Below are 17,031 nucleotides of genomic sequence, written 5' to 3'. Positions count from 1 at the left end.
GTGTAATTCCTGTGAGTAAAACAATCCACTGATTACAAGCAATGGCAAAGGTTATAAATGATCTTTATTATAAGCATTAGAACAGCTTTAAGGATACAGAACTACAATTTTTTTCAAATGAAAATGAAAACTAACATTAAATGATGCACAAATCATATCAGACAAAAATCAGTCCTCTCAAATTTGTTACATATGGTAACCATAGACAAATAAATCACACATGACAAGGAGTCTGGTGACTTTTCAAAACTGTCAGGGCTAATAGTAACATGACAACTAAAAGTGTGTCAAAAGACATACTGTCAGACTTAAACATGCATTTATGCGCTGTTACCCTCCAACTTTCAAAGTCCCTTAATACTGCTGATTTGATATGTTATGTGATTCAAAGTACTCAAGAGTGCTACAGAATAACAATTTTAAGAAAATGTCCATTTAAATTCGATAGGAACAGTTTAGATTGTAAAGATTATAGAAATGTGTCAGTGACAGCCTATTTAGAGCTATTTTTTTTGTGGTTAGGAAACAAATGTGACAGCATATTTTTTTTGAAAAAAAAACATCCTAATGAATGTAATTTGAAATAGAGGACGACAAATTCTTTTTTTTCCATCTTTTTTTAGTCTTCAAACCCACTGAGGCCAAGTCTCTCACCAGTTCATGACTTCAACACTAGTGATTTGTTCCTGTATTGATTTGCTCCCCCCCTCCCCCTTTTTCTGCAGTGTTTTTTGTTTAGTTTAGTTTTTTTTAAACATGTTGCAGGGTCAGCAACCAGCTCTGGGTTTTGATCTAATTTGAGGATGGTAAAAACACTTATCTGTTGTGTTGGCATTGGAAATGACTATGCAATATTTCCTTTTCAGCCACAATTTCCTGCACTTGAGAGGCAATTATCTTGACAGGATCTGGCATTAAAGGCAGTACCTTCCCTGTGGCATTAGCAGCATTTAAAGTAGCATCGACATTATATTTGAGTTGCATTGTTTATGCCCTAACCCCTGTAAAGCATCCACTAACATGCACATTAAAATGCCTTTTACTGAGCAGTCACATAATAATAATAATAATGAGATGTGTCATTTAGAGCAACATCTAAGTTAGTATTGCACACAATGCCATTGGCAATAAATTAAAGTGCTTAAATGAAGTTTGTGTTGTAAAACATACACGTGATAGTTGGGTGGGATGTTGGACAATCAAATGTCACAATGTTTTCTATTGCTATTAATAACACAACTAAGCCCCCTGCTACAGTATTATTTTCCAGAAAGGGAGTTACAATTCTTATCATACCTCTTAAATGAACCACCATGTACAAAACAATGCACTTCACTGGCTGCTGTCAGACAAAACCACCTTCTCCCTCCACACCTTTCACCTGAAAATAACGAATTACATATCCTTGCCCTCTTTCATTGGTCGCATTTCACACAAAAAAATCTTTTGTCATTTTTCTCTCCTTCATAGCTTGGATTTTTCTGATTTCTTAGGTTATATTTATGCCATCCCCATGAACATGGCAAGATGCATACATTTCCAAGTAGCACTCATCAAACCTTGAAGCTATAAAAAATAAAATATAATACAAATAAATAAGATTCTAAAACATATACTGAAAAGTGCATTGTACTTGTATTTTTCACAGCATAACATATCCACTGTACAATCATTGATTATATGTCTACATTATTTTATACATTATAATTAGGATTACTAAGTAGCATAGATTGAATAAGAAATATTTCATAGCAAGTCTACAGGAAAATAGTTGCATTGCCCTGAAACAAGGTTGCGTGTGTATGTATGCATGTGTGTGTATTTGTGTGTGTATTTGTGTGTGTGTGCATGTGCGTATGTGTGTGTGTAGAGAGACAGACAGACAGACCAACATGTATGGTGATATAAGTTATGTGCGCAAACATCCAGCACTGAAGCAGACAAAGCTTGTATCATTCTAGTTCGGAGGCACACAATCAGCCCAGCCAGCATTTCAAGTATCGAGCATTTGTTTTGGAAAAACGCACGTCAGTCAGACATCGGCGATGCTGAATGATGGAGAGAAGAAAAGGTAATTCCATCATAGCTGATGGAGGAGGGGGAGGCGAAAGAATCATACAAGTACTTGCTTCAGAGGAGTAACAGCGATTAGACGAGCATCTTTTTATTATTTTTTTCCCGGACCTCAGCTACTGCACTTTTCCTAAGTGCAGCCAGTTTCATTTAAGGATAGCCCTCTCTGCATCAGTCTGGAAGCAGCAGTCATGCCTGTTTTCTCCAAGGTTGTCTCCATGCTTCCTGGATGCCTCCCCCCCCCCGGTACAAACAAGTAGTTATTGTCCTGGCAGCAAAACGAGTAAGACTCACTAATGACATCTTTACAAATCCTTCATCCGATCATTCGTGTTCGTCGTGTGCCATAAGGCGTGTGAAAATGAAAAATGAACCAATCACGGGGAGGGAAAGTCATTCAGTGGCAGTTGGTGTGTTAGGATCGTATCCCCAAAAAGAAGGTTTCAAGGAAAGTGGGACGCTGACAAAAGGTCTGGCACTTGAAGTTTCCACTTTTCCTGGTTTCAACAGGAATGTATTCTTCTTGAATTACGGGAATCAGGATAAGTGTTTCGATGAAACACCAATCACCGGATCTCCTGTCAATCTAGGATTACTATCTAGGCATTGAGAGGCAAAAAGTACTTTATATGCCATTTCCCCTTAAATATACATTCCAGATCCTTAGTTTAATTAAACATGCTTTCTGTATCTTTCATCATGGTTCATATTTATGATGAAGATGAACAGGACTGTGATGATGATCGTAGACGGAATCCAAGCTGGAGGATAATTTATGAGGGAAAGAGTACAGCAACCATTCATGAATAACGAGCAGTTGCACGTTGGAACTGATATTTTACCAGTCGCGCTCCTCAACGCTCAGACTTGACTTTGTACCGCAGGACAAAGTACGTGGCCAGTCTGAGGACCAGGAAGAAAACCCCTAAGACCATGAAGTCTACGTAGAGCTTGGCGTCCTGCACATCCAGCAGTTGCAGGACCTCCTCTGGTTTTTGAAATTTACACACGAGACCCGGACATTCGAGCTCAGTGCGGTTCATCCCGTAGATGGAGAGTATCACTCCCTCAAAGCCATACCTGGAAGTGGCAAAGGTGTCTTTAACACTTAAGGATTAGTCATAATAATAAGTTGTAAAAAAAAAAATATCAGAACATACCTGACATAAGATACATAGGAGCTCCACTGCAGGTATTTTGGAATGGTGTCAAAATTGACAAAGAAGCCAGAGAACAGTAGCACAGGTATGGCTGTTACCGGGCCGACGAATGTTGCTACCTGTGGAAAAACATTACATAGCATTTACGGCTTCTAAGGCAGTGGTCTACAATCTGCGGCTCTAGAGCCACATGTGGCTCTTTCGTCCACCTGTTATGGCTCTCTGTAACATTGGAAAAAAATAACAAACCAATATTTCAATTTCAATCTGTCCATCTTTCAAATCTACATTTAAAGCTTATGTTATACTCTAGTAACATGTAAAGTGCACACTTGGCGGCCAGATTTATTGCGCTATTCCACCACCGATAGGCAAAACATGGCTAAATCCAAGAAGAAGAAAAAAAAAAAAGCTTCTGAAGAAAACGAAGGGGGGAATCATCTTGGCAGTTTTGTATGTTATCAGGAGTAAGATGGAGAATAATAAAGATACTTCTTTGATTAGTCTGGTTTTATTTTGGTAACAAGCTTATGTCCCAGGTAACTCTAAAAAAAAAAATGGTTCACTCTCTCCGTTTGAGTCTGAGTCCCATTTTATAAGGCTGGAGAATGCATAGCTAATGTTACTTCTTGATTACAGACACCAACCTGGTCTTTTTTTCATCCAAAGCATGCAGGTCACAAATCTAACAGTTGCAGATGTTTACCTATAGTGAGAAAAAATAAATATTCCTGTGCGTATGTGCTTTTTAAATTGCTGGGTAAACCCTAAAATCAGATTATCCATTGGTATCTTTGCTACGTGATTGATCTGTGTCTAACCCTACGCCTGAGGCAGTGCAGTAAGCAAAGACTCAAATTGAACCACTGGTCAACTCTCAACTTTCGTAGCGGAATAAATAAAAACATTTTTTTACGTCTATAGCCATCTATGGCAGTGATTGTGTTAAGTTTGGCTTTCGTTTGACGAATACGACGTAGACTCAACTAGACATTGGCTATTTAATTTGGAAATTCAATTTTGTGTTCACTGTAGCGGTTCATGGAGTTCATAAATGCAACATCCATCCATCCATTTTCTGTACCGCTTGTCCTCACAAGGGTCGCGGGGTTGCTGGAGCCTATCCCAGCTGGCTTCGGGCAATAGGCGGGGTACACCCTGTACTGGTTGCCAGCCAATCGCAGGGCACACAGAGACGAACAACCATACTCACAATCACACCTATGGACAATTTGGAGTGTCCAATTCACCTGCCATGCATGTTTTTGGAATGTGAGAGGAAACCGGAGTACCCGGAGAAAACCCACGCAAGCACGGGGAGAACATGCAAACTCCACCCAGGAAGGCCGAAGCCCGGACTTGATCTCACAACCTTTGCACTGGGAGGCGGACGTGCTAACCAGTCAGCCACCGTGCTGCCTAAATGCAACATACTATAATTATTTTTAAACATACAGTTAAAAATGTATACATACATTTTGTGTTATCCTCACTAAGGGGTTTCAAGGCTCCCAATGTAGATGGCCCAAAATGTCTTGCGAGTATTTAAAGTTGCCAAACCCGTATTCTAAGCAGATACCAGCTACAAGACATACAGCGGGGCCTCACCTGCAGAGACGTGGATGCAGCGCCAATAAGCAGTCCAAGCGACTGGGCTACCAGGGCTGTGGATGTGGACAACGCCATGAAGAGCAGGAAGCGACCGGCCTCTGGAGGCTGCTCAGTCATCCAGTACACAATACTGCAGTACATGATTGGACAAATCACCTGTGAAGGAGATAATGCGGGTCGATGCATTTCTTTGGGGATCTGATACTGTTAACTACAAGACCAATTGTCAGTTACTATGAAAACCGCCGTATGACTTTTGGCTTGACTTCTTACCATTGAGCGCTAAATCTATGAAACATTACCTGGAACGGTACGTCCGCCATTGTTTTTGCCAAATAGTACGCCTTTAGGCTGTACCAATAGTTGAGGTGTTCCCTTAGAAACACAGACATTTCCAGAGGAACTGTGAAAGCAAAATATCAATAAAAGTGACATTCCACCCCAACTGGAAGCAAGTCAATTATTTTCCAGGTGACGGCGAGATATCTTACAGGTGAGAACGGTGGGCATCAGGGCAGCAAACATGAGAAAGAGCATAGAGAAGAAGAGGAAACCCGTGTTGTTGAAGACTTTACTGGCGTCGTTTCCAATGTTGAGATAAAGTAGACCGATCAGCACTCCAACACACAGATGGGACATCACTCTGAGGTGGGTCAGCACCTGCGAAACCATTGAGCCCTAACATTAAATACTCACTCACATTTTCCCAGTGTGCAAAACGTTTATAGCTACCATTTAGTATGTTATCAGGATGAAAATAGACATTATGATTCTGGGAGGTGGACAATTCCATTGCCATTGTGACTTAAGCAGTAAAATAAATTCATGTATGCACTCTTTCATTTCCAACCTTTTGCCAATGCTCCACAAAGTCTTTAACATCATTGAATTTGACACAGTATATGTTGTTAAAAGCAAGTTTTACCGTGTCCCTGCAAATTGTAACGAAGGTTCTTTTGAAGAGGATGCAGAACTGTGTGAACGTGCTGGTGGCAAAGCTATGTTTCTCAAGCGTCCCTGTGTCCTGTAAAGAGACGGACGGATAAAACGTCAGGGATTTTCCTACAGTTTGCAAATAAATCAGCTTTCACACAAAACATTTGAAGACAGCAGATGATTATAAAGAAGAAAATCTTTAAAAAAAATAAAATAATAATAATAATAATAATAATAATAATTAAAAAAAGAATTTTTTTTAAATAATAATAAAAAATAAAAAAAATAATACAAAACAACAACAACAAAAAATAAATAAAGAAGAAAACAATACTCTATTGTTTGGAGTCAGCTAATGTGTTAAAGCACTCATTTGGCCTAGCGCGTATACAAAAACAGGCAATTAGAATTTCATAGTGCTTATTTTATGTAAATTAGTTCATTTTATTCGTTAACGAGTGCTCCTAAATCCAATCCGATTAAAACGCAATTTCCAGTCTCACTATTCTTGGAAGTAAACAAATAAAAAAGAAAATGACTTATCCATTGTTCTCGTATACTCTAATTCTATAATCATACACTCTTCTCATAGATTCCATTGTGTGGTGTAAATGTCAGAATCACTCACACTGTGGACCTGAGAAGGACAGGAAGAGTCACTCTTGTCCCTTGAATTCTTCTTGCCCTCCTCGGAGCACAATCCACCCTGGACCGCCTCAAACAGCACCGGGTTCAAGTCTCCGTACTCTCCCGATGCCACCTCGATGACTGGAGAGTGAGAAGACAAACGCGTTATGGAAGGTCTGAAAGACGTTCTCGCATCAGATGGTGAGCGACAAGACTTTGAACTCACTGAAATCTGCAGGATTGTGATATGTTGGGCAGTGGAGGCCCAGGTTCTTCAAATAAGGGATGAGGTAAGGGACTGTTCCCTTGTAGATGCATTGACCTTGACTTAGGATGTACAACTAGAAGAAAAGATAAACAACGATTTTACACTTGGTCACTAAACATTATTAATGGTGGAATATACATTGCAGGTTTTGTATCAGGTGTCATTAGTGCATTGCTGTAGTCGTGCCCGCCAGCATGCATATGTAAAAAAAAAAAGAAAAAGAAAAAAGATAAAACAAGAAGCCTAGGGAACATCTCTCCTGCTCTCTTTGTCAGATAACGTGACTCAGACTTATCTTTGCAGCAGCTAATAGAAAGAAAGCCGTGTGGGCGCTCAGGCTACCTTATCAAACATCTCAAAGAGCTTGGCACTGGGCTGATGAATGGTACAGATGATTGTTCGTCCTCCCAGAGCCAGAGACTTCATGAGGGAAACCACCTGGAAGCACGACGCGCTGTCCAGTCCGCTAGATGTGACACCAAAAAAAAAAAAGAAAGGCGAATGCATGAATCTGTAATTGTGTGGAGATCATGCAGACTGGAAGAAACGTAAGCGCTGCACCTGGTGGGCTCATCAAAGAACATGACGGGAGGGTTGTTGACCAGCTCGAGGGCAATGGCCAGTCGTTTGCATTGACCGCCCGAAAGAGAGTTGGTACGCGTTTGAGCGCAGTCCAGAAGCCCCAAGGCTGTCAGAATCTCATGCACCTGAAACATATGCAACATGCTCATAACTGTGCACCTTTTATATCATATAATAACCCAACTCATGGTCAAATTGTAATACATTTACTCATACTTACCAGTTCCTTTTTGACCTGCATGCTCTCATTGAGTTTCAAATTGGCAGAGACCTAAGGGATGAGAAAACAGCTATGATGGACAGACGTCCATTTCTCTAGCGCAGGGGTCTGCAACCCGCGGCTCTGGAGCCACATGGGGCTCTTTAGTCCCTCTCCTGTGGCTCCCTTTGAATCTCTTAAACAATTAGTAGAAAATATATATATATATTTTTTAAATATTTCTTTTTTTTAGATAACATATTAAAAATCAGACAATTACCATATAATTTCTTTGGAATTGTCAAAAAAAAAAGTCACCCAAAAAATTGTTGAAAAGGCAGAAAGGAAAACTTTCAAAAAAGTAGCAATAAAATGCCCAAAAACAAAAGAAAAAAATCCCCCAAATTGCCATAAAATGTTCATAAAAATTTATAGCAAAGAAGGCAGATTTCCCCCCCCCCCCCCAAAAAAAAATAGCCATGAAATATCCAAAAAAAGGATGAAGAGAGGCAGAAAATGTCCATTATATGTCCATAAAATTGCCAAAAATGTCAGACATTAGACAGAACGGCAGAAAAGTTAAAACATTTATGAAAAACAAAGTATGGAAATAAAAAAAATTTAAAAACGGAAGATGAAAGGAGTACGTATTAGATGCTGCTGTCATATTTTTGTTTTGTGTTCTGGTGCAGCTCTAATTAGCTCTTGGGCACGAACACACTGCTTCCTTTACCACAATGTTGAAAAGTTTTGAGGCTCCAAACAGTTTTTTTTTTTTTGCTATTTATTTAGCCTAAAATGTCTCTTTTGACAGTAAAGGTTGCTGACCCCTGCTCTCGTGCTTACACACTGAACATAAAGTATCAAACTGAACGCTAACAGACGTGACCTCACCATCATGGCCTCCCTGGTCGTCAGGTGCGGCAGCAGCATGTCGTCCTGCATGATGTAGCAGGACATCTTCCGGAAGGTCCGCAAGTCCCTCGGGCGGCCGTTCACCAGGATTTGGCCCTTCATGCCTGTCTCCCTGCATCCAAACAGAATCTATAAGTACCAGCGCAAAAGTACTGTTGCTAAATATTAGCCTCACCTGTACCCTGCCAGGATATTCATTAGGGTAGACTTCCCGGCTCCAGAGGGCCCCATGATACCAATCAGCTCTTTGCTGTTGAATCTTCCGGAGAGACACTTGAGGAGAGCTTTGTAACCTGGTGAAGAAGGAAAAACAACTAATTGATATTGCTGCATGTTGTTTTGATCAGACAATTAGTTCCATTCATTTCTTCTTCTTTTTTTTTTTTTATCACACTCTGATTGTGTCACTTCCAACCTCGAAGCGTACGAGGCAAATGTAAATAAATACAAGACACGTGTTCATGTGACACAAAGTGATTTGGAATGACTGCGTTAACCAGAACAACAAAGAATCTATCGAAATCAGCCATCTTTGTTGTTTACATTTGCGTCTGGGAGTGGGATGAATCCGACTTTCAAACCCTCCTCGAATGCAGCATAAGAACGCCATTTTGACTTGTGACATAATTTCGCTATTGCCAATTGCTTCGAAACGCTAACGACACAATCCGAGTGGGATGAATCGGATTTGCCACTTTCCTCGAATGCAGCATTTTTCCCCGGTGAAAGGATGCTCTATGCTCATTGAAAAGCATGATTTGACTTTGGATCCTCGTCATTTGATTTGTGTATGATAGCCACAGGCAAAAGCAAAAGCAAAACAACACGCCGTGGAAATGAAGCGTCACACCTCTCCAAAATTTAGTCTGTTTCTTCAAAAAGTTGTGTGGAAAATCCCGTACAGCATTTCATTTGTAAACTTGCTATCTGTATGTGTCGTACTATCTACGATTTACTATGTCAAAACGACTGCTGTGAAAAAGGCAATTAATACAACAAAGTGTTATGTTTAATGCTTACATAGGAACAAGACGCTGATTTAAGCAAACAAGCAAAAGCCAAAGGCTGCTTCCCTTGCAGCATTTTTCACTATTGCGATGCATCCTCCAATTGAAGACGATCATAACACAAAAGACAAAACTCTTTTTTTTTTTTTTAATGACTTTAAAATGTCAGAATAAAGTCTGAGATCAATCCATAGTGGAAAGTTAGAGAGGTTTACTTGATCCCTGTTGTGGAGGGAAACATTTCTCCTCTTCTATGTGCCGCATACTGATGATCCAGACTTCTGCCGTAGCTTGTGAATAATAATGGCTTTATCCGTGTGACACTGCAGGGACATCTTTATCACCGTGTCTCATTTAGCCATATGGCAGGAAGAGCAACTCAATGTCCGCTACTGACACACCACGCGCACAAAAAAAAAATGCGTTCACAGTCAAATACTAGCACACAATCTGATATGTCTATTAAAGTTTTTATAGTTTAGTTTTTATAGCATTTAGTAGATGATAATGTTGTTTCACAGACAAAGAACACATCGCTGATTTAATATATCAGAGCTGTGAAATAAAGCCTGTTTTTCAGTTTTCCTGGAAGACCGTGACTCTCTGCCTCATGAGACAATCAGCAGAATAACGTTTACATTCCGTGCCACTATTGCCTGCAGGGCAAGGACATTGCTTTATCATGATCAGATATTTTCTCAGCAAATTGATAGGGAGGTAACATCAATTATGCAGCATTAATCAACCAAGCAAGGAATAATGCTGCCCTACGATACATGCAAAGTGATGATGTCAAACCTTCTCACTATTCTCACTTATTACCTCCCCCAGGGGCCGGACGACGGATAGTCACACGTAAGCAGGTTGCATCAACTTTATGCTTAAAAAGGACAAAACCACTCTCCTGACTAAATATAATGGCGGTCTGGCAGCTTACACATCACTTCAGCTCTTTTACTGCCCCATCAATAAAGGAGAGAACACAGCATTAATCTACAGAGCAGGATGATCATCATCCATAGCACTTTCTGTGTATGGCCCATTTGCCACAGTCATCTCGAGGAATAACTCATAAGCAGTGTCATTGAGATAAAGGTCTCTGTTCTGTTCATCGCGTCTGACATCACAGGCTAAAATGCTTGTGAACGTCATCCTTTTTGTGCCGTGTACCAATCGGAGGCCAGCGTTTTTGGGTTCAGCAATAATTTACTGATAGGATGAAAGAAGCACAGACTGTAAAAACATCGACTGAATAACAATAGTTGATGCACTTTTTGTTATTGCATTCTTATCAGGTCTTATAATAAAACAACATTGGCCTGATGCAAATAGATGAATTTAGCATATGCAATGTGATTTAGCAAGCCTGAGATGAATGGCTGATTTTGCGACTTAAAAAAAAAAAAGAAATCCAAATCAGCATAGCATCCAGTCTTTGCTGATTTGTTGTCTTTGGTTTTCTTGTCTTGCCGTCCTGTATCCTGTAGGAGCTTGTGTTTTTTTTTTTCAATTCTTCATTTTTGTTAGATCGAGGTAAAATTAGTACAATATTTACTGTAGATTATTCCTGAGCCTTGTTTATCTTTTTTTTTTTTTAATAGAACATCCTTTCTTCTCCTGCTTTCCTGCACTTGGGTCCTCAACCCTGACAAACCGTGACAGTTTCATTCTATTAGAGTAAGTGAACATGAAATTTAACATCTGCTATTTTAGCAACAATTTTAATAAATATGACCCACCAATAGCGCACACAATCTGTTAGAGCGAACACGCAATCGGCCACTATTTGGGATCTTAGTAAATAGGGCTTGGGTTTTAAAATGCGCAAAATGAGAAGGACAGTCGAGCCCAGAACTCCATTATGTCTCAGTTTCTTTATCACGCCGAGCAAGTTTCATTTTCACAGAGCAATTTATAGTCTGCTGGAGTCAAAATGCGGTTGTAATGAATTCTTATAGCCAATTAGTTTAATTAGTTTATTGCATTCTTCTTGTTTTTTTTGCACAATTCTGTTGACAAAATGTTTTTTTTTTTTTTTTTTTATGAGATTTAAAAATCACATTTTATATCAGGGAAAAAAAGATTTTAGATAAGACAGGATATGGATAGAGAGATTGACAGAAAGACACAGAGATATAAAATAAAATAGTCAATTTATTCATTGAAAGAAGGGAATGTTTTTTTTTAAATATCTAAATATCTAAAATGTTGGGAATTTCGGGCTTGTTCGATAACGCTGGGAAAGTGAGCCAAGTTCTGAAAGTCTTTGCGTAGTTAGGAACAAGTGAGGCACTTCCTGTTCGCACATCCTCCGCATGATGAGCCGGGCAGCCCGAAGTGGCAACACAAACGCATGCACAGAGCGCAAGCCGGATTTGATGAGCCAAGGAAAAACAGTATTGACTCCTGCTCAATACTTCCTGTCTGATCTGCTCTACTTTACCAAGACCGCCCCTAATAAATACACAACATAGGACAACACATTTATTATTACAGCCAATACCTGGAATGAATAACGTCTGGCCCCTCTTAAGTGCACATGAATGCACCCCCCCACCCCCGCCTTGTTAAACCTACAGAGGAGGTAAACAAGTTCAAAAAGGGCGGGGGGGGGGGGGGGCGATTTGTCGGTAAGTCACGATGACCTGATGCTGGACATCCTTTCATCATTAATAAGGGCGGGTGTGTTTCAATGCTGTTCATATTTCATGAGCAGATCAATCATGTCTGACTCACCGACAACACAAGAAGAAGAGATGCAAACAGTGCGAGTGTAAATTATTTACTATATGGCCGAACTTTGCTGAGCACTGCAAAGGCGCACTTCTGTGTGTGTGAGTGCACACGGCGAGGCAAGAAATAATGAAAAAGACACAATTTTTCTTCCAGTTGCGACAGTTGCTTAAAAGCCTCGACGTGAACGTGTGCACTGAACCCATTGATCAACATCCATCACTTTTTACTGAGGTGGGGCACTGTACCTCTCCTCCTCCACCAAGGACCCTCGCGGATGGTGTGAGACAGCTCATTGAACTCCAGGTCCACAGCGGAGCGGCGTGGGAGGTGGGAGAACCGCTGGGCCTCTGTGATGTGATTTTCCACTTTCTTCAGGTGGGTGAGCAGGGGCGCCTCGGCGGGGGCCCCGCTGTGGAGTTTGGTCTCCTCCATGGGGATGCTGACGGAAACCTGGTCCGTCTTTTCAGCCATGCTGAAAAGAAGGCACACAGACAATATGACTTATGTATAGGCCGTCAATACAGTCAAAAAGAAGTTGAGCCCAAAAGTTTGCCTTTCACAGTACACAAAGTTCTTATTGGTGTAAGGAACCTTCATCCTAAAATTTCTACACCGGCTTAATGTGAGTCAAAGAATTGATTTTAAAATCGTACTCAGCTAAATATAGCCATTCCTTTTACAGTAGTTCCCTATGAGTCTTCCAGATCCCTCTGGTCGTCAATTTCAGACTTACTGAGTGCTTCCAGGACAAAACAAAGTTTTTATGATCTTCAACCGTGATTTTGCTGCATAATTCATATTCCACAAACACAATATTTTGTAATTTTTGTATTTATTTTTAGCTTTTTATTTATTGTGCTTATTATATATTACGATTATATCTCGATTTTCAATTTTTTTATTTCTTTGCTGTGAATAAATAGCTTTTCATTTAATGTACTTTTATGTTAGGATTTTATCTCAATTTTCACTTTTGTATTTCTGTAAAACACAATTGCTTTGCCTTGTGTATGAAAGACATCAACTTCCCTTGTCTAAACAGAAGTAATTACGTTTAGTTTTTAGTGACATTGTCAAAGAGGTATTACTTTAACAACATGCTTATCATTGTGGCTGCGGTGTGCAGTGGTATGGATGTAAAAGTATTATACTGCACCTTCATAAAATCTATACACTTACGTGCTGGCGCACCCTTGACAATTGACTTTTACAGCTTCAGAACTACCTTCTTGACCCTGGGAAAGATTGTCGTAGTAGACCAGAGCTGTCAAGTAATTTAACAGACACGTCACAGTATGTTGCAGTAATATATGTTGTATTAATACCAAAATATATATATATATATATTTTTTTTTACTAGGACTGGCCGTATTTATGACGACATAACGTTTCATACAAGTCTGACATTGGAACTCATTTGATTTTGCAAGTATACCTGAATCATTAAGGGACATCTGTTAAATGAACATTGGCAGAAAATTGAATGGGAGAATCAATTGACTCGAATATGATTCAGTTGGTGGAATGATTAGCCGATTCGCCTCACCCACTGGTGTTGGGTAAAAAATGCGTCACCTTGTCAAAAAACGGCGCTGGGCATGATGCGATTACTCATAATTGCGTTAACTGGCCGCTTGAAGGCAAAAAAAGATTGTGAGGGTTAAGAGCTGATGTCTGGCTTTAGTGCTGCTAATTTGAATCCCCATCTGTAATATCTGCTAATGCATATGCTCGACAACATTCTGAGCATTCTGTTTCCAGATATCTTTATAGTCTCGAGGCTGTCACCCTCAATTAACTGCATGCAGTTCAAGAATGTATCTTCTTTCTTTTTTTTTTTTGCTAGAGTGATTTACTTTCAAAAATTCACACATCACACTGACACAATTTAATGATCATCTACCTACTATATATAGCAAAGTCATTCCATTGTATTGAATTCTACCATTTCCCCTTATAGTCCTTATGTCCACTGGTTGGCATGAAAGAAATCACATGGCAGTTTCTACTCTTAACTTGAATCCGTCATTACCTTATCATAGTATGCATTCATTTCCTTGGCTATACATTCGTACCATTTGACACTACCTGTTATTTTAACACAGTCAGAAATACTGAATTTTCTTTTTTACCCTCAATGAACGTGCAGGCGCTTCTCAATAGATTAGAATATCATGGGCAACGCAATTTATTTTGAAAGTTCACAACAAAGCGGACTATTTCATGATTTTTAATTTTAACGATCATAGCTAACAGTGAACGAAAACACAAATTCACCATCTAAAAAAAATATTACAGTATTACATAAGAAAGAACCAAAATTATATACAGCGCAAATAAAAATTTGGTAAAAATTGGCCATTTGAACCCCCCCCCCCCCCCCCGTGTTTATAGAATCTGTATAATACATGTGTTAAACATTTTTGAGCTGAAATCCTGAAATGTCCACGATAGTTATTCTAATTCAGATATTCTCAAAGTGTGATACGCAAATAATTACCTAAACACAGTTCAGCTGTATTTAACTTTTTTTCTTTACATCAATTTGTAACAACATTTACATGTAATCAGCTTTTTTTGTATTTTCCTGTATTTAAATGTGGTGTTAATGTTCAAAATGTACATAATGTTACTGTGCTATTAAATGAGCTTTTCAGGAATAATAGCTTTTTTTTTGAGAACTGCGTGTCATTGACCAAACCCGTGTTCATAAGATCAGTATGTGCAAACATGCACTCCAGCCAGTCTTGTCTTCGGCGAGGTGTACTCAAATATGCTCACATGAAGAACCTTGACCATGGCTCTTCTATTGATCACCATGCCATTAGTGAATTTCCATTACCAGGCTGCATATAGGCCCCGTAAAACGAACTTTAATGGCCTCTTACTCAGATGAAGGCCTGCCTGCTTGTTGTGTCATCATGTGCGGCGCCCACAGCCAGGACACGTGAGCACATGCGACCCGTAGTAAAAGTCCACTGCATAAGGATGACATATGCTTATTAATCATTATCCATCCATCTTTTTTCTTAAACTGTTAATCCGTGTATTGTGTGTGTGCGTGCTGTGTGTTGGAGCCCAACCCAGCAGATTTAAGGCAAGAGGACAGAGTACACCCCTGGACTGGTCGCCAGCCAATTGCAGGGCACTTAAGCAGGTCTTTAAACTGCGAGGCGGATGTGCAAACCACTAGGACACTGTGTCACCTCTTATTAATTATTATTTTTTAATGATAGCTGTGCTTCTATGAGCTGAAAACGGACTAGAATCGATCATTTCTACAGCTGAAAATGCATTTTGTGACATACTCATCGCGAATGTTTGCATTAAGGCCACACCAGTTGACATTCCTTCACACATTGCTGCATTCCACACACTGCACTTACTTATTGTTGCGTGTTGAAACGAGCAGGTGAGACGTCTGTTTTCCCTCCCTATAGGTGGGATAGCAACAGTCCACGGGAGATCCGTTAAGGGAAAAAAACAACACGATCCCAGCACATCAGAAGCGCCGACAAATAGTCCCAGCTGGCGTGTTGATGGACAGTCCAGGGCAAAAACAATCCAATTCGTTTGCGGGTGCAAAAAGAGGACGGCTGCTTCTCATCAAAAGATCTCCCGGGGTGCGGCAGTCGCTCATGGTGTCATCATCATCATCACCATCCTGCATCCTCTGCACAGGCAACTCCCGAGGTTAAAATCATGTCCGGCGTCAAACTGCAGCTGCACCCCAACGAGATAACGCGGTTTTATCTTTTAACGTTTCCATCCGCTCTGAGCCAGCATCCCAATTCTCACTCGATATTGCTGATGGAGGATGAGGATGGGAGGATGGTGGGGGGGATGCTTGATAACCCTCCGGCCGGCTACTAGGATGGAACTAAAGTGCTGCAACAGTAGCTCGACGTGCGGACGTCGGACGGTCGGTCGGTCGGTCGGTTTGTCGGTGAGCTTGGTCAGAGTGAGGTGCGCACGCCGCTCTGGGAGGTTGCAGGGCGTTGCTAACGAAGAAGGAAAAAGTAGAATAAAAAAAGCATAAACAACATTAGCCTACTTGGGTTCTTGCTTATTCCGTCCAGCATGTGTGTGTCGACAAAAAAAAACCAACCCATCTTTCTTGATCAAATTTCGTAGTCTCTTAATAATAAAAAAAATCATCCACTTAGAATGACGATTTCGCCATCTAATCAAAGTGTAAAAAATATTTAAAAAACAAAAGGTGGTAAACAGTGAAGGTAAACAGTGGAGGAGATTTGCGTGCTCCACTGTCTCTTTAACGGCCGCACCTGCGCAGCTGCCCGGTGCTGATGCTGCAGTGGCCGGGTTATTTTCGGTAAATCAGCCGGGGTTACTAGCGTTCAAGTGGACCCAACATGTCTTACACCCCCCCCCCCCAACCCCCAACCCCCAACCCCCGAGGACATCAATATAATTTTTTAGCCAATCACACCTGACTCTTTTTTTCAAAGGCGTTTAACGTGACCTCTTCATATCCATCTCATGTGAGCGATTTAATTTGACAAGTGTCAAACTCAAGGCCCAAGGGCCAGATCCGGTCGCCACATCATTTTACGTGGCCGGCTAAAGCAACTCACGTGTGTCTAGTTTATTGTTAAAAATGTGTAGTAAAATTGCAAATTGTCCTCACTCTTAATAATAACGTTGAGATGTTGTTAACAAACTCTCTTTATCTCTCTATTTTTTTCTTTAACAAACTCAACTAAAGTTAAACAAGATATTTTCAGTGACATTTCATTTCAAAACTATAAATCAGGTTCATATACGGCTTTTTTTTTTTTTGAAAAGAGAGAGAGCTCAGTATTGTTCATTCGGTAACCGATTCGACAAAAAAAACAAAATCACTCACTTCAAAGGCAGTATCCAGATTTTATCATGACATATTTACCCTCTTACAAA

At 40.2% G+C, this 17,031-nt stretch overlaps 1 protein-coding gene across 1 annotated transcript; it reads right to left on the bottom strand.

The window, feature by feature from the left end:
- Positions 1 to 46: 46 nt before the first annotated feature.
- abcg4a (ATP-binding cassette, sub-family G (WHITE), member 4a) lies at positions 47 to 16,409 on the bottom strand. The gene is made up of 15 exons (XM_086099020.1): positions 15,501 to 16,409; positions 12,360 to 12,586; positions 8,547 to 8,664; positions 8,351 to 8,483; positions 7,478 to 7,528; positions 7,237 to 7,382; positions 7,018 to 7,141; positions 6,634 to 6,748; positions 6,409 to 6,548; positions 5,770 to 5,868; positions 5,336 to 5,504; positions 5,147 to 5,247; positions 4,842 to 5,000; positions 3,234 to 3,352; positions 47 to 3,153 (listed from the first exon to the last, which is right to left on the bottom strand). The coding sequence occupies exons 2-15, from the start codon at positions 12,583 to 12,585 to the stop codon at positions 2,928 to 2,930; spliced, it is 1,926 nt and encodes a 641-aa protein (XP_085955146.1). The 5' UTR covers position 12,586; positions 15,501 to 16,409; the 3' UTR covers positions 47 to 2,927.
- Positions 16,410 to 17,031: the final 622 nt, after the last annotated feature.

This window comes from Leptonotus elevatus, chromosome 16, assembly GCF_054856555.1.
Source record: "Leptonotus elevatus isolate MCC_2025b chromosome 16, RoL_Lele_1.0, whole genome shotgun sequence".
In the NCBI taxonomy this organism is placed as follows: Eukaryota; Metazoa; Chordata; class Actinopteri; order Syngnathiformes; family Syngnathidae; genus Leptonotus; species Leptonotus elevatus.
Note: the sequence above shows the minus strand (reverse complement) of the source record. Positions and strands in the feature narration are given on the sequence as shown.

Coding starts and splice junctions, on each gene's coding strand:
- abcg4a (XM_086099020.1), bottom strand. CDS start 12,585: ATGGCTGAAAAGACGGACCAGGTTTCCGTCAGCATCCCCATGGAGGAG. Junction 7,529..8,350: donor CGACCAGGGAGGCCATGATG/GTGAGGTCACGT, acceptor CTCATCCCTTAG/GTCTCTGCCAATTTGAAACT. Junction 7,142..7,236: donor TTCTTTGATGAGCCCACCAG/GTGCAGCGCTTA, acceptor TGTCACATCTAG/CGGACTGGACAGCGCGTCGT.